Source organism: Vombatus ursinus, unplaced genomic scaffold (assembly GCF_900497805.2).
Source record: "Vombatus ursinus unplaced genomic scaffold, bare-nosed wombat genome assembly UNPS02000582.1, whole genome shotgun sequence".
In the NCBI taxonomy this organism is placed as follows: domain Eukaryota; kingdom Metazoa; phylum Chordata; class Mammalia; order Diprotodontia; family Vombatidae; genus Vombatus; species Vombatus ursinus.
Genome location: NW_020940360.1, coordinates 26,457,723 through 26,474,063, shown reverse-complemented (window position 1 = coordinate 26,474,063; position 16,341 = coordinate 26,457,723). Strand labels below are relative to the sequence as shown.

At 35.6% G+C, this 16,341-nt stretch overlaps 1 protein-coding gene across 2 annotated transcripts in view; it reads left to right on the top strand.

Annotated features, from left to right (window-relative positions):
• The window catches only part of ASCC3 (activating signal cointegrator 1 complex subunit 3), a 366,855-nt gene extending 354,907 nt beyond the window's left edge, over window positions 1–11,948 (top strand). For both annotated transcript variants that reach the window (XM_027855178.1, XM_027855187.1), the window contains exons 38-42: window positions 2,088–2,239; window positions 4,965–5,115; window positions 8,219–8,425; window positions 9,618–9,793; window positions 10,124–11,948. In XM_027855178.1, coding sequence (XP_027710979.1) covers window positions 2,088–2,239; window positions 4,965–5,115; window positions 8,219–8,425; window positions 9,618–9,793; window positions 10,124–10,271 — 834 coding nt within the window. In that variant the 3' untranslated portion in view covers window positions 10,272–11,948. The remainder of the gene's footprint in view (window positions 1–2,087; window positions 2,240–4,964; window positions 5,116–8,218; window positions 8,426–9,617; window positions 9,794–10,123) is intronic.
• Window positions 11,949–16,341: the final 4,393 nt, after the last annotated feature.

The following is a 16,341-nucleotide window of genomic DNA, read 5'->3' as shown; positions in this document are numbered from 1 at the left end:
TTTGAGCTTAAATTTCATGAAAAATAATTTATTTTTCAAAATATTATTGTTGAAAGCCAACAAGTTTTTTTTTTAGTAATGTCTTCTGCTTCTTACTGATTACTGATAGTAATTCCCAGTATGCTTTCTGTGCTCTACCTCTCCCTCTACCCCAGTTATCCCATATAACTAATAGTGTTTTTTAAAGGGGGTAAAAAATCAGTGCAACTGATGAATGCATTGAAAAAATATGTATGCTGAATGTGTAATGTGTGATTGAGAACCGCTGATCTTCACAAAGTGTTAGGTTGGGGCTGTCTTCTCATATCTCTTCATTCAAGTCATGCTTGATCTTTATAATTTTATTATTTACTTTTGATTTTTTGGTGAATTGTTCTTTATATTTACATTGTTGTAGTTATTGGTGTATTTTCTTGGTTCTGCTTACTTTGCATCAGTTTTTGTAAATCTTTCTGTGCTTCTCTATATTTATCATATAGTTTATTATAGTACAATAATATTTCATTAAAAAGTATAAATTAACTTTGGAAATATTGTCATTTTTATTATAATGACATGGCATAGGCATGAGCACTGTATATTCATCCAGCTACTTAATGTGTTCTTTATTTCTTTATGAAGAACTTTACAATTGAATCTATCCAAGTCTTTTGTTTGTTTTAGCAGGTCGATCCCCAGGTGTTTTATTCATTTTCTAGTTATTTGGCATTGGATTTTCCTTTGTATTTTTGTTTCTTGGGTTTTGTTGTTATTAAATAGAAATGCTATTGATATTTGAGTTTATTTTGTTACCTAGAACTTTAGTGAAGCTATTAATTGTCTCAGTATCTTTGCTTAATCCCTAGGATTTTCTAAGAATACCATCATATCATCATCAAATTGGTTTGGTTTTATCTCTTCCTTACCTGTCTTATGCCTTGTCTTATTGCTGCTTCTAACATTTCTAGAACTTTATCAAATAATAGTGGGCAGAGTAGACATCCTTGCTTTCAGTTCCATATTTATTTGGAAAGGTTTTAGTGCATACACATCATATAATGATGCTTGCTTTTGGTTTTAGATAGATGCTTTTTATGACATTTTTTAAAAGGTTCTTTTATGCCTATGCTTTGTAGGGTTTTTAGCATAAAAGAATGATTCACTTTGTCAAAGGCTTTTTCTTCATCTATTCAGATGATCATAAGTTTTTGTATGTTTTGGTTTTTGATATGATTAATTATCTTGATTGTTTTCCTAATGTTGAACTAGGAGTAAGTGGTTTTTTTTTTAATTGATTCTTACTTTAATCAATCCATTCTAGCCGAATTGTCTCCGTAGCAACAGAATATGTACAACCATTAGTGTACTAAATACTGTACATTTTTAAAGTGTACCATGTCGCTACTGAGCATTGTTATATGTTTTATTTAATATTCCTTATGTCACCTCTTTAGTGTCATTCAAAAGAACAGACATTAGTGCCTCACACATAATCAGTGTTTCATAAGTATTTCACATAATCCCAGAATTGGAAGCAACCTTAGAGACCATATACTCAACCCATATCTAAATAAGAATTCCTTCCACAACATCCTCGGCCAAGCCGTCATCCAGCTCTTGTTTAAATACCTCCAGTGAGGGAAAATCTACTGAAGTAGCCCATTCCATTTTGTTAGGAAGTTTTTCCGTCCTTAACTTCCCCCATTTCCCCTGGTGATGGGCCCTGCAGACTATTTTTGAAGATAGCTATCACATGCCACCTAAGCCATAATGACTTTTATTACCTGGCATCTGGTTGTTTGTGGGGTTTTTTTCCCATTAATTTTTAAAACACAAGGCAATTATAGAGCAAGTTTAAAAGTGTCAGTTATTACAAGCTAAGAAGCATATCATAATGTTGTTTACCTTATCTTTTTCACATTGAGAAAAGTAAGGTTAAATCTTAAAAAGGGGAGAGCGGCTCTAATTTGAAGCTTGGGTCCTATAGTATAATTCAGAGACACGGTGAAAAAGAAAGAAGCCAGCAATAAATTTAAAAGGTTCTTGTGTTTAGACACAAAAGTAAGATGTCATATGATTTTTATGACGTACGTATTTTCCTTTCCTAGGCAATGTTGGATGTTGCAGCAAACCAAGGCTGGTTGGTAACTGCCCTGAATATCACCAGTCTGATTCAGATGGTAATCCAGGGTCGATGGATGAGTGATTCTTCTCTTCTTACACTGCCAAACATAGAGCAGCACCATCTTCATCTTTTCAGGTACAGAATTATTTTATTTGTATATGCTTAATGCCTTATCCAATCACTGATTTTCTTCATAGCACTTAAAATTAGCACTTGGGCATCTAAATTTCCCATTATGTCTTAGACTGTGCCTTCATTTCGATTAAAAAGATCCCTTTTGCTTCTTGTGACTCAGGCTCTAACATAGATTGTAGGATTCTGTCCCCACTTCTTACTTGGTCTCTACCTCTGAGCTTTCCTGGCTTGCTTCAAGTTCGACTTTCTGTAAGAAGGCCTTCATGTTACTCCTTGATCTTCGCACTTTCCCTCAGAGATTATCTCCAATTTATCCTGCATGTATCTTTTTATACATATTTGTTTACATTTTATGTCCTCGTTTAGACTGAGGTACTTGAGAGCAAGGACTGTTTTTTGTCTTTCTTTGTATCCTCTTCACTTAGCACAGTGCCTAGCACATGGTAAGCATTTAATAATTGCTTGTTTACTTAACTTGATCTGATTTAACTTCTTCATGCCTCCATTTTTCCATATGTAAAATAGGATGAAAAGTTCTTTTTAATAAATTACTCTTTAGAACTAGTAAAAATTCTTCATTTAAGATCATGTTATTAAATGTTTTGACATCCAAGATGACCTAATTTTATCACTTAAGACTTGTTAACTAGAAACGATATCACAAGTTCATGAGACATTGTGTGAAAAGTTCAGGGGACCCCTTAACATTCCTTAACAGATATGGAAGAATGGAGAGCTGGTCCATGACAGTTCCAAGGCCACTCTAAAAGTGTTAAGCTGAGTAAGATTGCACCTCAGCAGCAGAGTGGTTTTGATGGGGTGTTCAGGCCCCAGCCCTAAGATCATGTCTCTAGAAGCCTCCCAATTTCTCAGTAAGCCCCTGTCCTGTGAGAAAATTTTCCCTTGTTGCAGAACACATTCTTTTACCAGGACAGAGGGGTGCCTGGGCCAGGACTTTTGTCCGTGGCTGACCCAAGGACACTCCCTCACACCAGATCCCCAAGGTCCATGCCTCTGACAATGGCCTCAATGTCTAGTATACTCCCTATATTTTCCCATCCATAGCTCCCAAAGACACCTGGACCCCTAGATTACCTAATTAGCATCCCTGGCATTCCTTTCCCATGCCTCTTTTCCATATAAGGCCCAGCACCATCCTTACTCTCTCAAAGGTTCCCTAAGGACCCTTGTCCACTTTTGCTAAAGCATTATAATAAACTTTTTGCCGCTTGACTAAGAGAAGGCTTGGGTGTATGAATTCATTCCAGGCAACTCTGCCTTGGCATTCTTGGTCCCAGCATCCCCAGGACCTCGTCAGTTTTAGTCACATTTAAAAATGAGTGTATACTAGTATCATAGGATTTAACACTGAGATCACATGCATATGAATGGCAAATGTAAGAAGAGGTAATAATTGTGGTGGTGGTGGTGGTGGCAGCAGTGGCAGTAAGTAGGTGGCACAGTGGATAGAACACTAGACCTGGAGTCAGGAAGCCCTAAGTTCAAATCTAGCCTCAGACCGTTATTAGGTGTGTGACCCTGGACAAGTCACTTAACCTCCTTCTGCCTCAGTTTTCTCATTTGTAAAATGGAGCTGATGATAACTTCCCAGGGTTGTTATGAGGAAAAATGAGATAATATTTGTAAAGAGTTTCACACATCTCAAAACTCTGTATAAATACTAGCTATTATTATATCTTATGGCAAATGAGCAGTGTAACATGGTAAAGAAAAAGCCAACTTCAGAGTCAAGAAAACCTGTTTTCATGTCTCACAATTCTATCATATACTATAGACTGTGTGTCCATGGGCAGTTCTCCATAACAAAGATTCACAGGTCCAGTTCCCATCTCACAGACGAAAGTCTCTCCCTGCCCCAGATTTGTATAATGGTACAATATTGGTACTGTACCATTTGTTGCTTGTTATGTAAACAAACAGTAGGATTTGTTTGTCCTAAATAAGTGGGATTGCTATGTCCTAAACTCTTGGTATTACAATTGTTAATGACCCAGAGATTCCCATAGTGCATTTTTAATTTCATGTTTTCTAAAGATTTTAGTCAAAAATCATATCAAAGAGGTCCATTTGTGATCATAAAAAAATGCCAAGAAGTGGTAATTCTACTAAGTATCTTGAAAGAGCTAATGCACATCCAGAAGTATTAAACTTGAACCCAGAAAGAAACCAACTTCCCAACAAACTTGCTCATTGCCCACAAGTATTTACTGAGCACCCACTGTAGTTGTAGCATAATCAGCAGTTGTTTTATAACTTCAGGGGTTAAGTGCCTTTCAAATAGCTTGCTTTAGTACTTCAAGGATCATAATTTCAGTGACACATGTTCTCCCTTCTATCTGCCTTTGTCGACGATCTTCATGAATTGCTGTGGCTGAAAATATTCATCACCTGGTAGTCAGCCTTCTTCTAATGAGTGTCAGAACTTTGTGAAAAATAATACAGTGGTCTTAAAGCATACTTCCATCTCCCCTCTATATATTTTGTATGTACATAGTTTTTAAGCATGATTTCTTCCCCCTCCCCACATTTGAACTTCTTGCCTTTCTTTGCATCTCCTGTACTTAGCATAGTACCTGGCCCGCAGAGTAAGTGCTTAATAAATGTTTGTTAACTGTTGTTGAATAGAACAAGTTCTTTGTCAGATAATCTTCATTTATGGTGATCTAGAATTTTTATGTTGTAATCATTGTGATCATATTCACAGGAAATGGAACCAAGGAAAAAGAAAGGGTCCACCTGGAGGTTACCAAGGTCCCGTCGAGTGCCTTCCTGAATTAATTGCTGCTTGTGAAGGAAAAGAGAAAATATTCAATTCCATTATAGATGGAGAACTTCAGACTGCACATGTGACACAGGTAACAGTCTCTTCCATGTGTGTGCTGTGGTTGAAGAGTAGAAGCAATTGTAAAGAATTGTTTTGCACTCCCTCCAAAATAACAGGGTGGTATCAGTGAGAATGTCTTCAATCATATGTGGTATTTGTTACCAGGATACCATTGCCAAGGAAAGTTGTAGAGTTAACACCTTAAATGAGTCTTTCCAGCATAGTTTAGAGATCTACATGGAAGCAGGAGGATGGAAAGACATGAGAACTTTTTAGAGCCCTTACCAGCCCCTTGTGTTATTTTTTCCCTTTTTTTTCTTTCATATACATTTTCTTGCCTTTCATATAGTGTGTTCCTTTTATTTTTCTTTACTCCTAATAACCACCAGTTTATCCTATGTGTTATTTTGGCTTCCTGGCCACCTGGGAAGTATGAACCAACTTTTAGCATAATCAGCATTTTTCCAGTTTCAGTGTTCCATTTTATTATGATGATGGCGGGGGTAGAGATTTTTTTTTTCTTTTAGCAGTGATGTTAGACTTTATGTGTTACTTTACAGGTTATAGACTTTATGTATATCACTGCTTTGCTCTCAGTATGATTTTTGTAAGAAGGTGAATTTATTTTCTGTTGAAAGACGACGTGAGTCATCTCTTCGTGTTTCTTTCTGGGAGGTTGAAAACTACATGTTGTCAAGAAAGACTTTGCATACCACAGGCTTTTTTCTTAAACAGTTTTTAGTCTAAAATATTCCAAAATAAACATTCACTATTCATAATATTATTGACATACTGACATATTGAAAATATAGATATGAAAAAAGGAAAACCTTAGAACCAAGTGTGTTAGTGGGTTTTTTTTTTTTAAGAAGTTATTTTTGTGCTTGGGTTGTGAAAAGTCCAAATCTATGGCTGATTGTTCAGCTTCTGTTGAACCTAAAACTGGCACCCAAAAAAAATTTAATATCCATAATAAATGTCTATATTCTAACTAAATTACCATCAAAATTTTAAATAAAGACAATTTATTTAAATCAAAACAAGGCTTCTTTTAACAACAACAGATTTCTAACATAACATACATTGATTTCAGTCCAACTTTTAGATGTGATGAAAAATTAGAACATTGTTATAATTAGTTCAGGGAGAACTCAGAAGTAAACTTACTTAATTTATTTGCATAAATTGCCATTCTGTTATCTTTAAAACCAAATGCAAATTGGCTCTGTCTGATACGATGATGGTTATTTGGCTCAAAAGTGCTTCAATTTGCAGAGCAATCTGGTGTCGTCTCTGCTGTGAGGCAATCCCAGGTAACATACAAATCCTGAATTATTCCAGAAATTAGTATGTTTAAAGCATCAATTTAAGTGCTAATTGCAGTAGTAATGAGAAAAAGCAGTACGACTGTGAGATTTGCATCTACTGCCCCATCAGTATGCCTGGAACGACTGCTGACTGGCAGAGGATTTGGTTGCTAATTAAATAATTGTATGCACGGCAGTGTTCTCGCCTGATTCAATAGATGAAGATTAATCCTCAGATAAATATGTTTGGCTGGTATTGAAATGTCTTAGCAGTTTCTTCAAAAATAGCTCATGTTTTATATACATGAAAATATATATGTGTCTGTGTAACACATATATACATATATGTATACACACACAAATATGCATACGTATGCTTTGTATGTCCAAAAACATGAAGTGTATAGCGGTTTAAAGCTTATACAGACAAAATCTAATTTTATTCTGCCTTTGTGAAATAATATCCCACCAAGCTAGAAATGGGAGTTGTCATCTTGGCACCCAATTTGATGGCATGAGTAGGGGGGAAGAAAGGTGAAATCTCGCTTTATATAGAAAATGCCTTTGCTTTGCCTCACAGCATTAAATATTTCACACAGGAATGTGTGTATTTATAGATCCTCATGCTCCCTTTCCCACTTTGGACACTCTTAGAACAATTCACACCAACTGGTTTTGGTTTCCACTGAGTGACTGGTCTGCTGTAGGCTCCTTCCTGTCATTGTCAACCTGGAAGCACAGCATGGGTGGCTGCTTCAAGGCCATGATCATTTCACTTTAAGATATGGTACAAGTCATAATTTCAGATGTCCAAGACTGCTCATAGGACTGGAATTTGAAATGTAAAATGATTCTGAAAAATAGCACTTGGATTTACATTTTTTTAGATTCCTTAGAGGTAGTTTGGTTCGTCAAGCTACTTTACTTCAATTGGATATGCTTATAAGCACTAAAAAATCTCAGAAAAGGGAGTCAGAGCCTACAAGGAAATTTGTAAGAAAAACTAAAAAGACTTTTTCCACATATCCTTGAATGATAAGTTTTAGGACATTGTTAAAGTTGTGATTAAACAAAGGTTTTATTGGGATATTGGCACCACCATTACGGTAAATATTGTGAAACCAAGACAGCAATTAATTATAAAATTGCTTTGGGGCCTTTTTACAATGTTCTTTCACATGGGAATTGTAGCCTAATTTCCCACTGCTATCTTTCAATTAAAAAAGCACGGATGAAACCATCAAAGTTCACTGGTATCCATTGCCTTGACATGTACCATCATTGTTGGCTTTCTCAGAAAGGTAGTGCCAAATTGCACCATTTTTTTAGAGCAGCCAAGTGGCACTATGAAATGCTTTCCTTTCAGAAAACTAAAACCAATTCCAGAAAAAATTTACTTTCGTTGTCATCAATGTTCATTGATTGCTACTAAACTAAAAATAACACTTTATGCTTCAGATGTATATTAAGAGCATTTTTCAGGTTGGATGATAGGTTCCTGAATTCTTACCCCCAAGATATGCTTTCTGCTTCAGAAGTTAGAGGAGTGTCAGGACACATAATTCTCAAAAAATATTCTAGTATTCTGGCCAACCTTTTAAAACCCAGCATATTTTGCCACGTGGTAAAGAACTATCCCAGTTCATAAGCTGTTTGATTAGGGAATATTAGCAGTAAGAAGATCACATATTCGGATAATGACCCCAAAGTGTATATATATCCTCTTCATTATGTTAATAAAGCTTTCAAAAAACAGGACACAATATTTTCTAGTTAATCATCCAGTTTTAATTGACAGGGCTTTCATATTTGTTCTTTTTTTTTTAGGCTTGGAATTTCTTGTCTCATTTGCCAGTGATAGATGTTGACTTGAGCATTAAAGGCTCGTGGGATTCAGCTGAGGGACAGAACGAACTGTGTATCCCAACTTTGGCAACAGATGGACGAGATGACAAAAAATGGATCAAGTTACACACTGATCAAGAGTATGTGCTTCAGGTCAACTTGCAAAGAGTCCACATGGGGTACCAGAAGGTATAGTATTCAGTTTCCATTCTCAAATACTCTGCCCCAGATACCAGCACACACCACCATGCATATCTCTTAGATGACTAATGCTGTCATGTAATTCATGAATTCTGTTTTCTCAGACAGCCTTGAGCAGATAGGGTCTAGTCTTTTGACATAGTCATTGCTCCTCATGTGCATTTGTCCTCTACCAAAGGATTCAACATGTGTAATATGGTACCTCAGAAATTACTTGAAAATCCTAAATACTTTGTTCTTCACTGCTTCTGAAACCTGAATTAATTTGATCCCCTAAGAATATTAAAACTCATACATATGAATTTGTTTTTAATAGCATAATACATGAAGGATAAAACCATTTTCTCTCATTTTAGTTACTAACTGGATTTTATAGGGACTAGCAGAAGTTCTCACTAATATTAAAAGTTTAAGGGGGCAGCTATGTGGATAGAGTAGCAGCTGTGCAGTCAAGAGGACCTGAGTTCAAATCCAGCCTCAGACACATAACACTCACTAGTTGTGTGACCCTGGGCAAGTCACATAACCCCATTGCCTAGCAAAAAAGGGGAAAAGAAGTTCATTAGACCTTTTCCCTCTGTGGTCACATACCAAAAAAGTGTACTTAACTATTTCAGTAACTTTCCATTATTAAGACATCATTTCCAGTTGCTGTTTCTTCAGATCACTTCTCTGGGTTCCTGTCTTCAGTGAAAATATGTCTTCATAGTTACAGCCACAAAAATATCTGTGTTTTACCTTGAAAATCTTGACTGAAGCCTAAGCAAAATCATTTCAAAGATGATAAAACAGGAAAAAGTTAAGGCCAACTACTTTTGTTCAGTATAATTTTTTAAGAAGCAGCATGATATAATAGAAGAAATGCTAGCCTTATAGACAGAAGACCTAGTTTCTGTTCCACCTCAGATACTTTCTAGCCATTTGCCCAAGAATAAGTCATTCAACCTTCAATAGCCACACTTTCCTCATCTGTAAAATGGGGATAATACTGTTGGCACTATTTATGTCACAGATTGCTGTAAAGGCTGCACCTTGCAAAATTTAAAGCACTATGTAATGTAAGTTGTTATTTTATTTTCAAAAGACAAAGTGAGATTAAACTTTTTAAACACAACCAAGAAGAAAGCTGGAAAAAAGTTCCAACTCTATTAACTCTTAGGTTTTTTTTCTTCTCTCCTAGGGAAAACAAGACAGCAAAGCTGTTGCTCCTAGATTTCCCAAATCCAAGGATGAAGGGTGGTTTTTGATATTAGGTGAAATAGATAAGAAAGAGCTTGTTGCTTTGAAAAGAGTGGGGTACATCAGAAATCGAAATTCTATCTCTCTTGCTTTTTATACTCCTGAAATATCTGGAAGGTAAGATGAACTTCATAACCAATATTTCCAAAGATTTAGAATTAGATTTGTACCTCATTCAAAAAAAAATGGTCTACAGCAGTAGTTTCCAAAGTGTGGTCCAGGGTCCCCTGGTGGTCCCCTAACACTCGGGGTCATTGGGGTCAAAGGTGTTTTCATGATAATACTAAGACGTTTTAATTTCTAATGTGGTAAGTATCAATAGATTTAATTTATATAAGCAAAAGCTCTTTGGGAGTACTCAATAATTTTTAAGAGTATAAAGGAATCCTGAGATCAAAAAGTTTGAGACCTGCTGATATACTGTGTTGTTCTATTTTTATATCTTAGGTATATCTACACACTTTATCTCATGAGTGACAGCTATCTTGGCATGGACCAGCAGTATGACATTTATCTGAATATCATCCCAGCAAGCATTTCAGCACAGGTCAACACCAAGGTCTCTGATGCCTTGACTGACCTGGCTTTCAAGTAACCTGACCTGAACAATACATTTGAAAGAAGTGGTTGTGAAATCTGGCCGTTCATTCTTCTGGATAACATTGAAATTACTTGATGTTTGCCTTAGTGGAATCAACTTCTAACCTCAAGACACCTCAGAAATTGAAAAGTGGCTGCTGTATTGACTCTAGTAACCCAGAGTTAGCCACAGTGGCCTTATAAAAAGTTGCCTTTTGTCATTTTGTCTTCATTGGTTTCTTGAAATGCAAAATGAATAAGCATGTAGGAGAATATTTTAATTTGTGTACATTCAAAATTGTATCCTTTATTTAGAAATTATTCATTAACCTTTACCATTGTACATGGCACTGTTTACACAAATACTTACTTTTTTTCTTCTAGTGAAAAATACACTGAGGAATGAAAATTCAACACTATTAGGGAATGTTACAACAGTTTACAACCCTGTAGTGTAAAAAATATAGGATAAATCTGAGATATCTAATTTGTTAGTATAATTTATACTTTTAAGTGTGAATCCCACACAGCAACCATCTAAGAATTTAGTATTGTTATGAGTATTAATAAAATCTGACATGAAAGGATGCTAAGGAGTCTAAATGATGATTACCAAGTGAATAGGATATGTTCATTTTGGAAAATGTAAACACTATAATTGATGGAAATAAAATGTTTAGAATACTCCCCTGTGACAAATATACTCATTTACTTCTCCTCTCTATCATATGACCTGTTTTTCTTTTCATCCTCTTTTCTTTTACTCTCTTCTTCCCCAATGTCAAATACCCATTTTCATAATGAGAAAACATTAGAATTTTTAGTTTATCTCATAATACATAACAGTTTATATTCTATAACCCTGTCTCTGTATCTGTCTATCCTTGATAACATTGGGAAATATAGAGAAATAGAACCTTTTAGCTCCTTAAAGTCAGTTTTCACCTCTCAGTCATCAGATTTTTCATGTCCAATCATATTTCATCCACAAGAGAAACTTTTCCAAAATAAAAGTTAGTGGAAGAAATGAAATATTTATTAATATTATAAGTTTTATTTGAATAAAATTGTATTCTATGGGTGAAAAGAATAGAGAAAGATTTTTCAAAGTGATCTGAGGCATTCTTTGTCTTCTGATTCAAATTAATTTAAAACTATTTCTGAACTAGACATTTCATGTACATTCAATTTTTTTCTTGCCAAAAATAAACAAGGAATTAGACTCTAGAATTTTCTAAAATGATTGTGAACACACAAAGTTGATATGTTTCACATGTTTTATTGTCAAGTTTCTTTCACATGCTAATTGTGATTTTCTTCTTTGCAGAGTTTATCTCCCTATCTAAATTAGCATTTTTGTCATTGTTTTATAGACAGTTGTTGGACTTGGGGAAGACAGTGCATTGAATCCCCAAAATGAAGATTACATAACCACACTTGAACAAGTATTTAATGACTTATCTTCTATGCAGCAGGGCCCCTGCTATGCACTGGAAATACGAAGATAAAAGCAAACCAATCCCTCCCTCAAGAAGCTTGTATTCTAGTAGCAGTTTAATTAAAAAAAAAACTAATCCATGAAAGAAGTTCATTATGTAAGTTATATTACCTTTCTATATTGTTAGCATCTTAAAATTAAAAAAAAAAAAAACAGAAACAAAAAACCGTTTCCACAGATATGCATCTGGCACCCTAGGATGAAACACTGACCTTGTATATCTCACCCCATGGAGAAAAAAAATAGAAGACATGCTTAGGAGCAACCTTGATGTGATTCAAAGTGAGATCAGTAAAACTAACAGACAATTTAGGTAAATTAGTGAGACTGGGAGAGATGAAAAAATTTTTATCATAATAATGTGAAAAGGGAAAAGAAATTATCTTTTTTATCAACTCTAAAGGCAGTATGTGCATGGAAGCTAAGGTTCAGTAGAATATAAACTTCTTGAAGAAGGGGACTTTTTTTGTCTTTGTATCCCCATGCCTAACTGGCTAGCACACATTAGGTGCTTAATAAATGCTAGTTGAATTTAACTAAATCTAAATTAAGATCAATTCAAACTAAGCACTACAACCAGTCATCAGCAAAGGAAGGTACATATGGACTTAGAAGTGTAGTTTATTCCAATGAGTAACTCAAACTAGTCGTCTATAACTATTCTCATTCATTAATCAACAAAAGTTTTTGTGTTGAGTGCCGATTGTAACAGCCCATGTGTCAACATAAATAGAATAGTGCTACTATTTTCAGCACTGTAAATCATTAGCTTCTCATCACATAGTAGCCAAGATTCCCACCAGTACTTGAAGGCCTCTTTTTTCCCTATCAAATAAGTATCTTGAAGAGAATCCTAATTACCTAGAGAAGTTAATTTTTCTGCAGGAAACCCCAGAGTGATTTTACTTTCTTGAAAAATGAGTAATTCTGATAGTTATTTCGAAGGGCCCATGTTTTAAATCAGTCTGTGGTGAAGCTCTCATCCAAAGCCCTTGCCTGACTTCATCCCTCACTCCTGGCAAGCAGAGAGGACCCCTGCTTTTAGACCTTGTAACTTTCATTTCATGTTTCTTATTCATCTGGAGTCCCTCAAATCAGACTAGAGTAGTGCAATACAGATGTTCAGGAAGGGTTCATTCATTCAACAAATATTTGTTGCACATAGCAATAGAGTGAACTTCTGGAATTAATGAACGTGTTTGTCACTGGAGCCAAATGTGAGTAATTTAAGTAGCAGGATAAACACAAGGACTCACATAGACTGTAACCTCTATGTTCTTTAAAACTATGGCACAGAAAAGATTTCTTCATCCTCACTCCCTGGGGAAAGAGTAGGGGCATACACACACACATATCTAGTGGGGAGCTTTTCTGTTCTCAGAGAAACAAGAAAAGTAAAAGCTTAAATTTTGTTAATATCCTTTACAATACATTTATTTTTACATTATCTGTCAGTTCAGTCTGGCAAACATAAATTAAATGTCTTTATGGATCCAAAAAAAAAATGTGCAAGGTGTTAGGATGTACACAGTTCTTACCTTCCACTAGCAACTTACAATCAGAGAAGTGATGATTTAAAAGTACAGATCGATACTATTGGAGGAAGTTTGTTTCCTCACTAGAAATCCCCCTTACAGGTTTGTACTTTAAAAAAAATTACATGTGTGTGTACTTGATTTACTTTTCCATCTACAAATTGTTCCCCCATCCATCAGTAGATTGTAAGCTTCTTGAGAGCAGGAACTGTCTTGTTGTTGTCTTTTTATTCCCAGTATTTAATAAATGCCTATTTCTTTGAGTTGTTGCATAACTCAAATTGTAATGAACTGAACTAGTTGACCAGCACCACAGTTTGTGGGTAAAGATCTCAAACCCAGAGATAAAGCAATATCTTGCCCCAAGTACTCAGTATGATTTGCATAGATCATAGTTTCTCTTTACCAAAGATTCATAATTTAGTTGTACTGTCATTAAAAAGATATGGGCCCCTAATCTATGCTCTTTAGTTATAAGCCTTCTACAATCTCTTATCTCAGGGCAAGTCAATGCAATGTGGGGTAGTGAATAGAGCTGTGGTTTTGGAATCAGGAGACCTTTATTTGAGTTCTACGTTAGACACTTGTCTAACCATGGGGCAAGTCACTTGACCTCTCTGAGTCTCAGTTTCCTCAGCTGTAAAATGGGAATCCTAGTGATGGTACCACCTGCTTTCATAAGGTCATGTAAGGAAAGCACTTTGCAATCACTAAATTCTGAGACAGAAAATTTGACATTAATGGTTCTGTTGATAAATTCTGTTCAATCAAGGATTTCAATGTTATTGAGCTTTTGGTTTTATTCCTAGCAATGTCCAGTTTTTAATGTATGCTGGATAGTAGGGATGCTTCTATTAAGTTTTATACCTGTAATTTCAACTTAAGATTCCATATCTATAGTCACTGGTACACTCTATGCCATTTTCCCAAGGATCAAATGGTTTGTGAATTTAACCATCAAAAGCCTTATGTCTGTCCAGCATTCTGCCTTGCATTGATCCTCCTGCCAATACTTTTCATATTGAGTCTAATGCAATCTTATTTGGCAAGTTTGATATCATAAAAGGCCTTTTGATTTGTAACTGGAACAGATTAAAACTCTTGGAATGTCTATTCAAATTTTGACTTAATCTGGCACTGGAACTAGACTAGGTCAAGCATTTGAGCTAAGAAAACCAGGTCTGAATGATTGCTTGATTTCTCACTTTCATTCTCCAGCAAGTCTGCAAATTGAAGGTTATATTAAAACACATTTGAACCAAGATCCATCAGTAATGCTCTATCTGTAAATAAGCTTCAACTGTTTCATTTTTAAGAGACTTGTAGAAAGCTGAGAGTCCTTTGGATTCATCTGTGTTTAGCTAACCATGATGAAAAATCCCTTATTAATTGCAAAGACTGACTTTCTTAAACCTATATTTCTTTATTTGGGGTATATCTTTGTTATCTGTATCAACTTGAGAAGCCTCAGCCTTTTATCAGAAGCATGAATCTGCAGTTGCTGATATGTTGAGAAGAGAGAAAGACAGAGGGCACATTTATTGTGTTTACACGATAAATTGGGGAAAGGGGAAGATACACACACTGGGACCAAGCAACTAGCTTAGTGGTGGAACAGGTCAGAGAGTCAGCTGAAAGTGGAGAGTGAGTAGCACAGCCTAAGTATGCAGCATTCTTGTGATATGGCAGGGACCTGGCAATCATTGAGTTGGACTCAGAATCAAGTACACCCCCCATGAAGGCTAGGTAGCCAGTTTGCAGTTGGATCAGGCCCAAGAGTAAACCAAAAGTGGGAAATGAAGAGTGAGCATCATGGCTGGGCCTGCTCATGATAGGGTGCTTCTAGGCAGAGATTCACTAATCATTGAGTCGGCCTCAGAATGGGATCATGCCCAGCCCAATTCCTGGGGTGGTGATGAAACAGAATGGACAGTAAGCCAGAAGTAAAGAGTAATAGGTAACTTTATGTAGCACATCGAAGTTTACAAAACACCTTATGTTTATTATACATTATGAAAAGCATGTAGCCCATGAAGTCTTGAAATCAAGAAAAGATCAAAGGAGTCAGGCTTCTTAGCCTTAAGAAAAGAAGAGACTCTACAAATACACGATGTAAACCAAAAACAATGGATGGGATTGATTTTTTGAAATATGACATTCTTAACCAACATACTGAAATGACTATAAAGATGTCATCTTCTAGGTAATCCCCTTAGTACTCATGTGGCACATTCTTCCAAGTTATCTCAAATGATGACGTGTTCATCCTTTGAAGGACCAAATCTAGAAAATAAAATGAATGGATTAGTCTGGATAATAAATATAATTGAGCTTAAAATACAATCTGTCACTATTAAGTAGTGAGACAATTCCAAAAGACATCCAAAATGTCTTAAGTTCATGAGATGATAACTTTCATAGGCAATATGCACTAGAATATGTAAAGTTTGCTTTTTTTTTAAGTGACCTGAAAGTCATAATTCATCCATTACAATAAGCAGCAAGAAACATTAAATGTTCATTGTATAATGAGCAGTATGGTAGGGTACAAAGTTTAGATACACTCCCTCCCTTAGGGGACCTCAGACTATGTTAGCATTATTAGAAAGATGACATTAAACAGTTTTCTTTCCACCAGGGAAAAGAATGTGATTTAGGTTACAGAAGAGTAGGTTTGATTTGATCCTTCAGAAGATCATATCAATGGAATCATTAAACACTGACACGGACTGCCAGGGGCAATCACCATCTATAAAAATCATTAAAAATACTCAAGATAACCATCTGTCATGGGTGATTTAAGCCCTCATTTCTGAAAGCAAGTGGGCTGATCCCAGGTGACTCCCTAAAGTTCTTTGTAACTATCATGCTTTTTTCTCAGGGATATGATCCATTCTTAAAAATTATAAGACATTAATGATTAGTGTTAGATAACAGCAGTGTTAGTCATAACATTGTACAGATGAAGGATCTGCTAGCATTAGGCAGGTATCACCTGTATATAAAACTGGTGTTCCTGGGAATTTCAGGTTAACATCCTAAACACGTTGCCA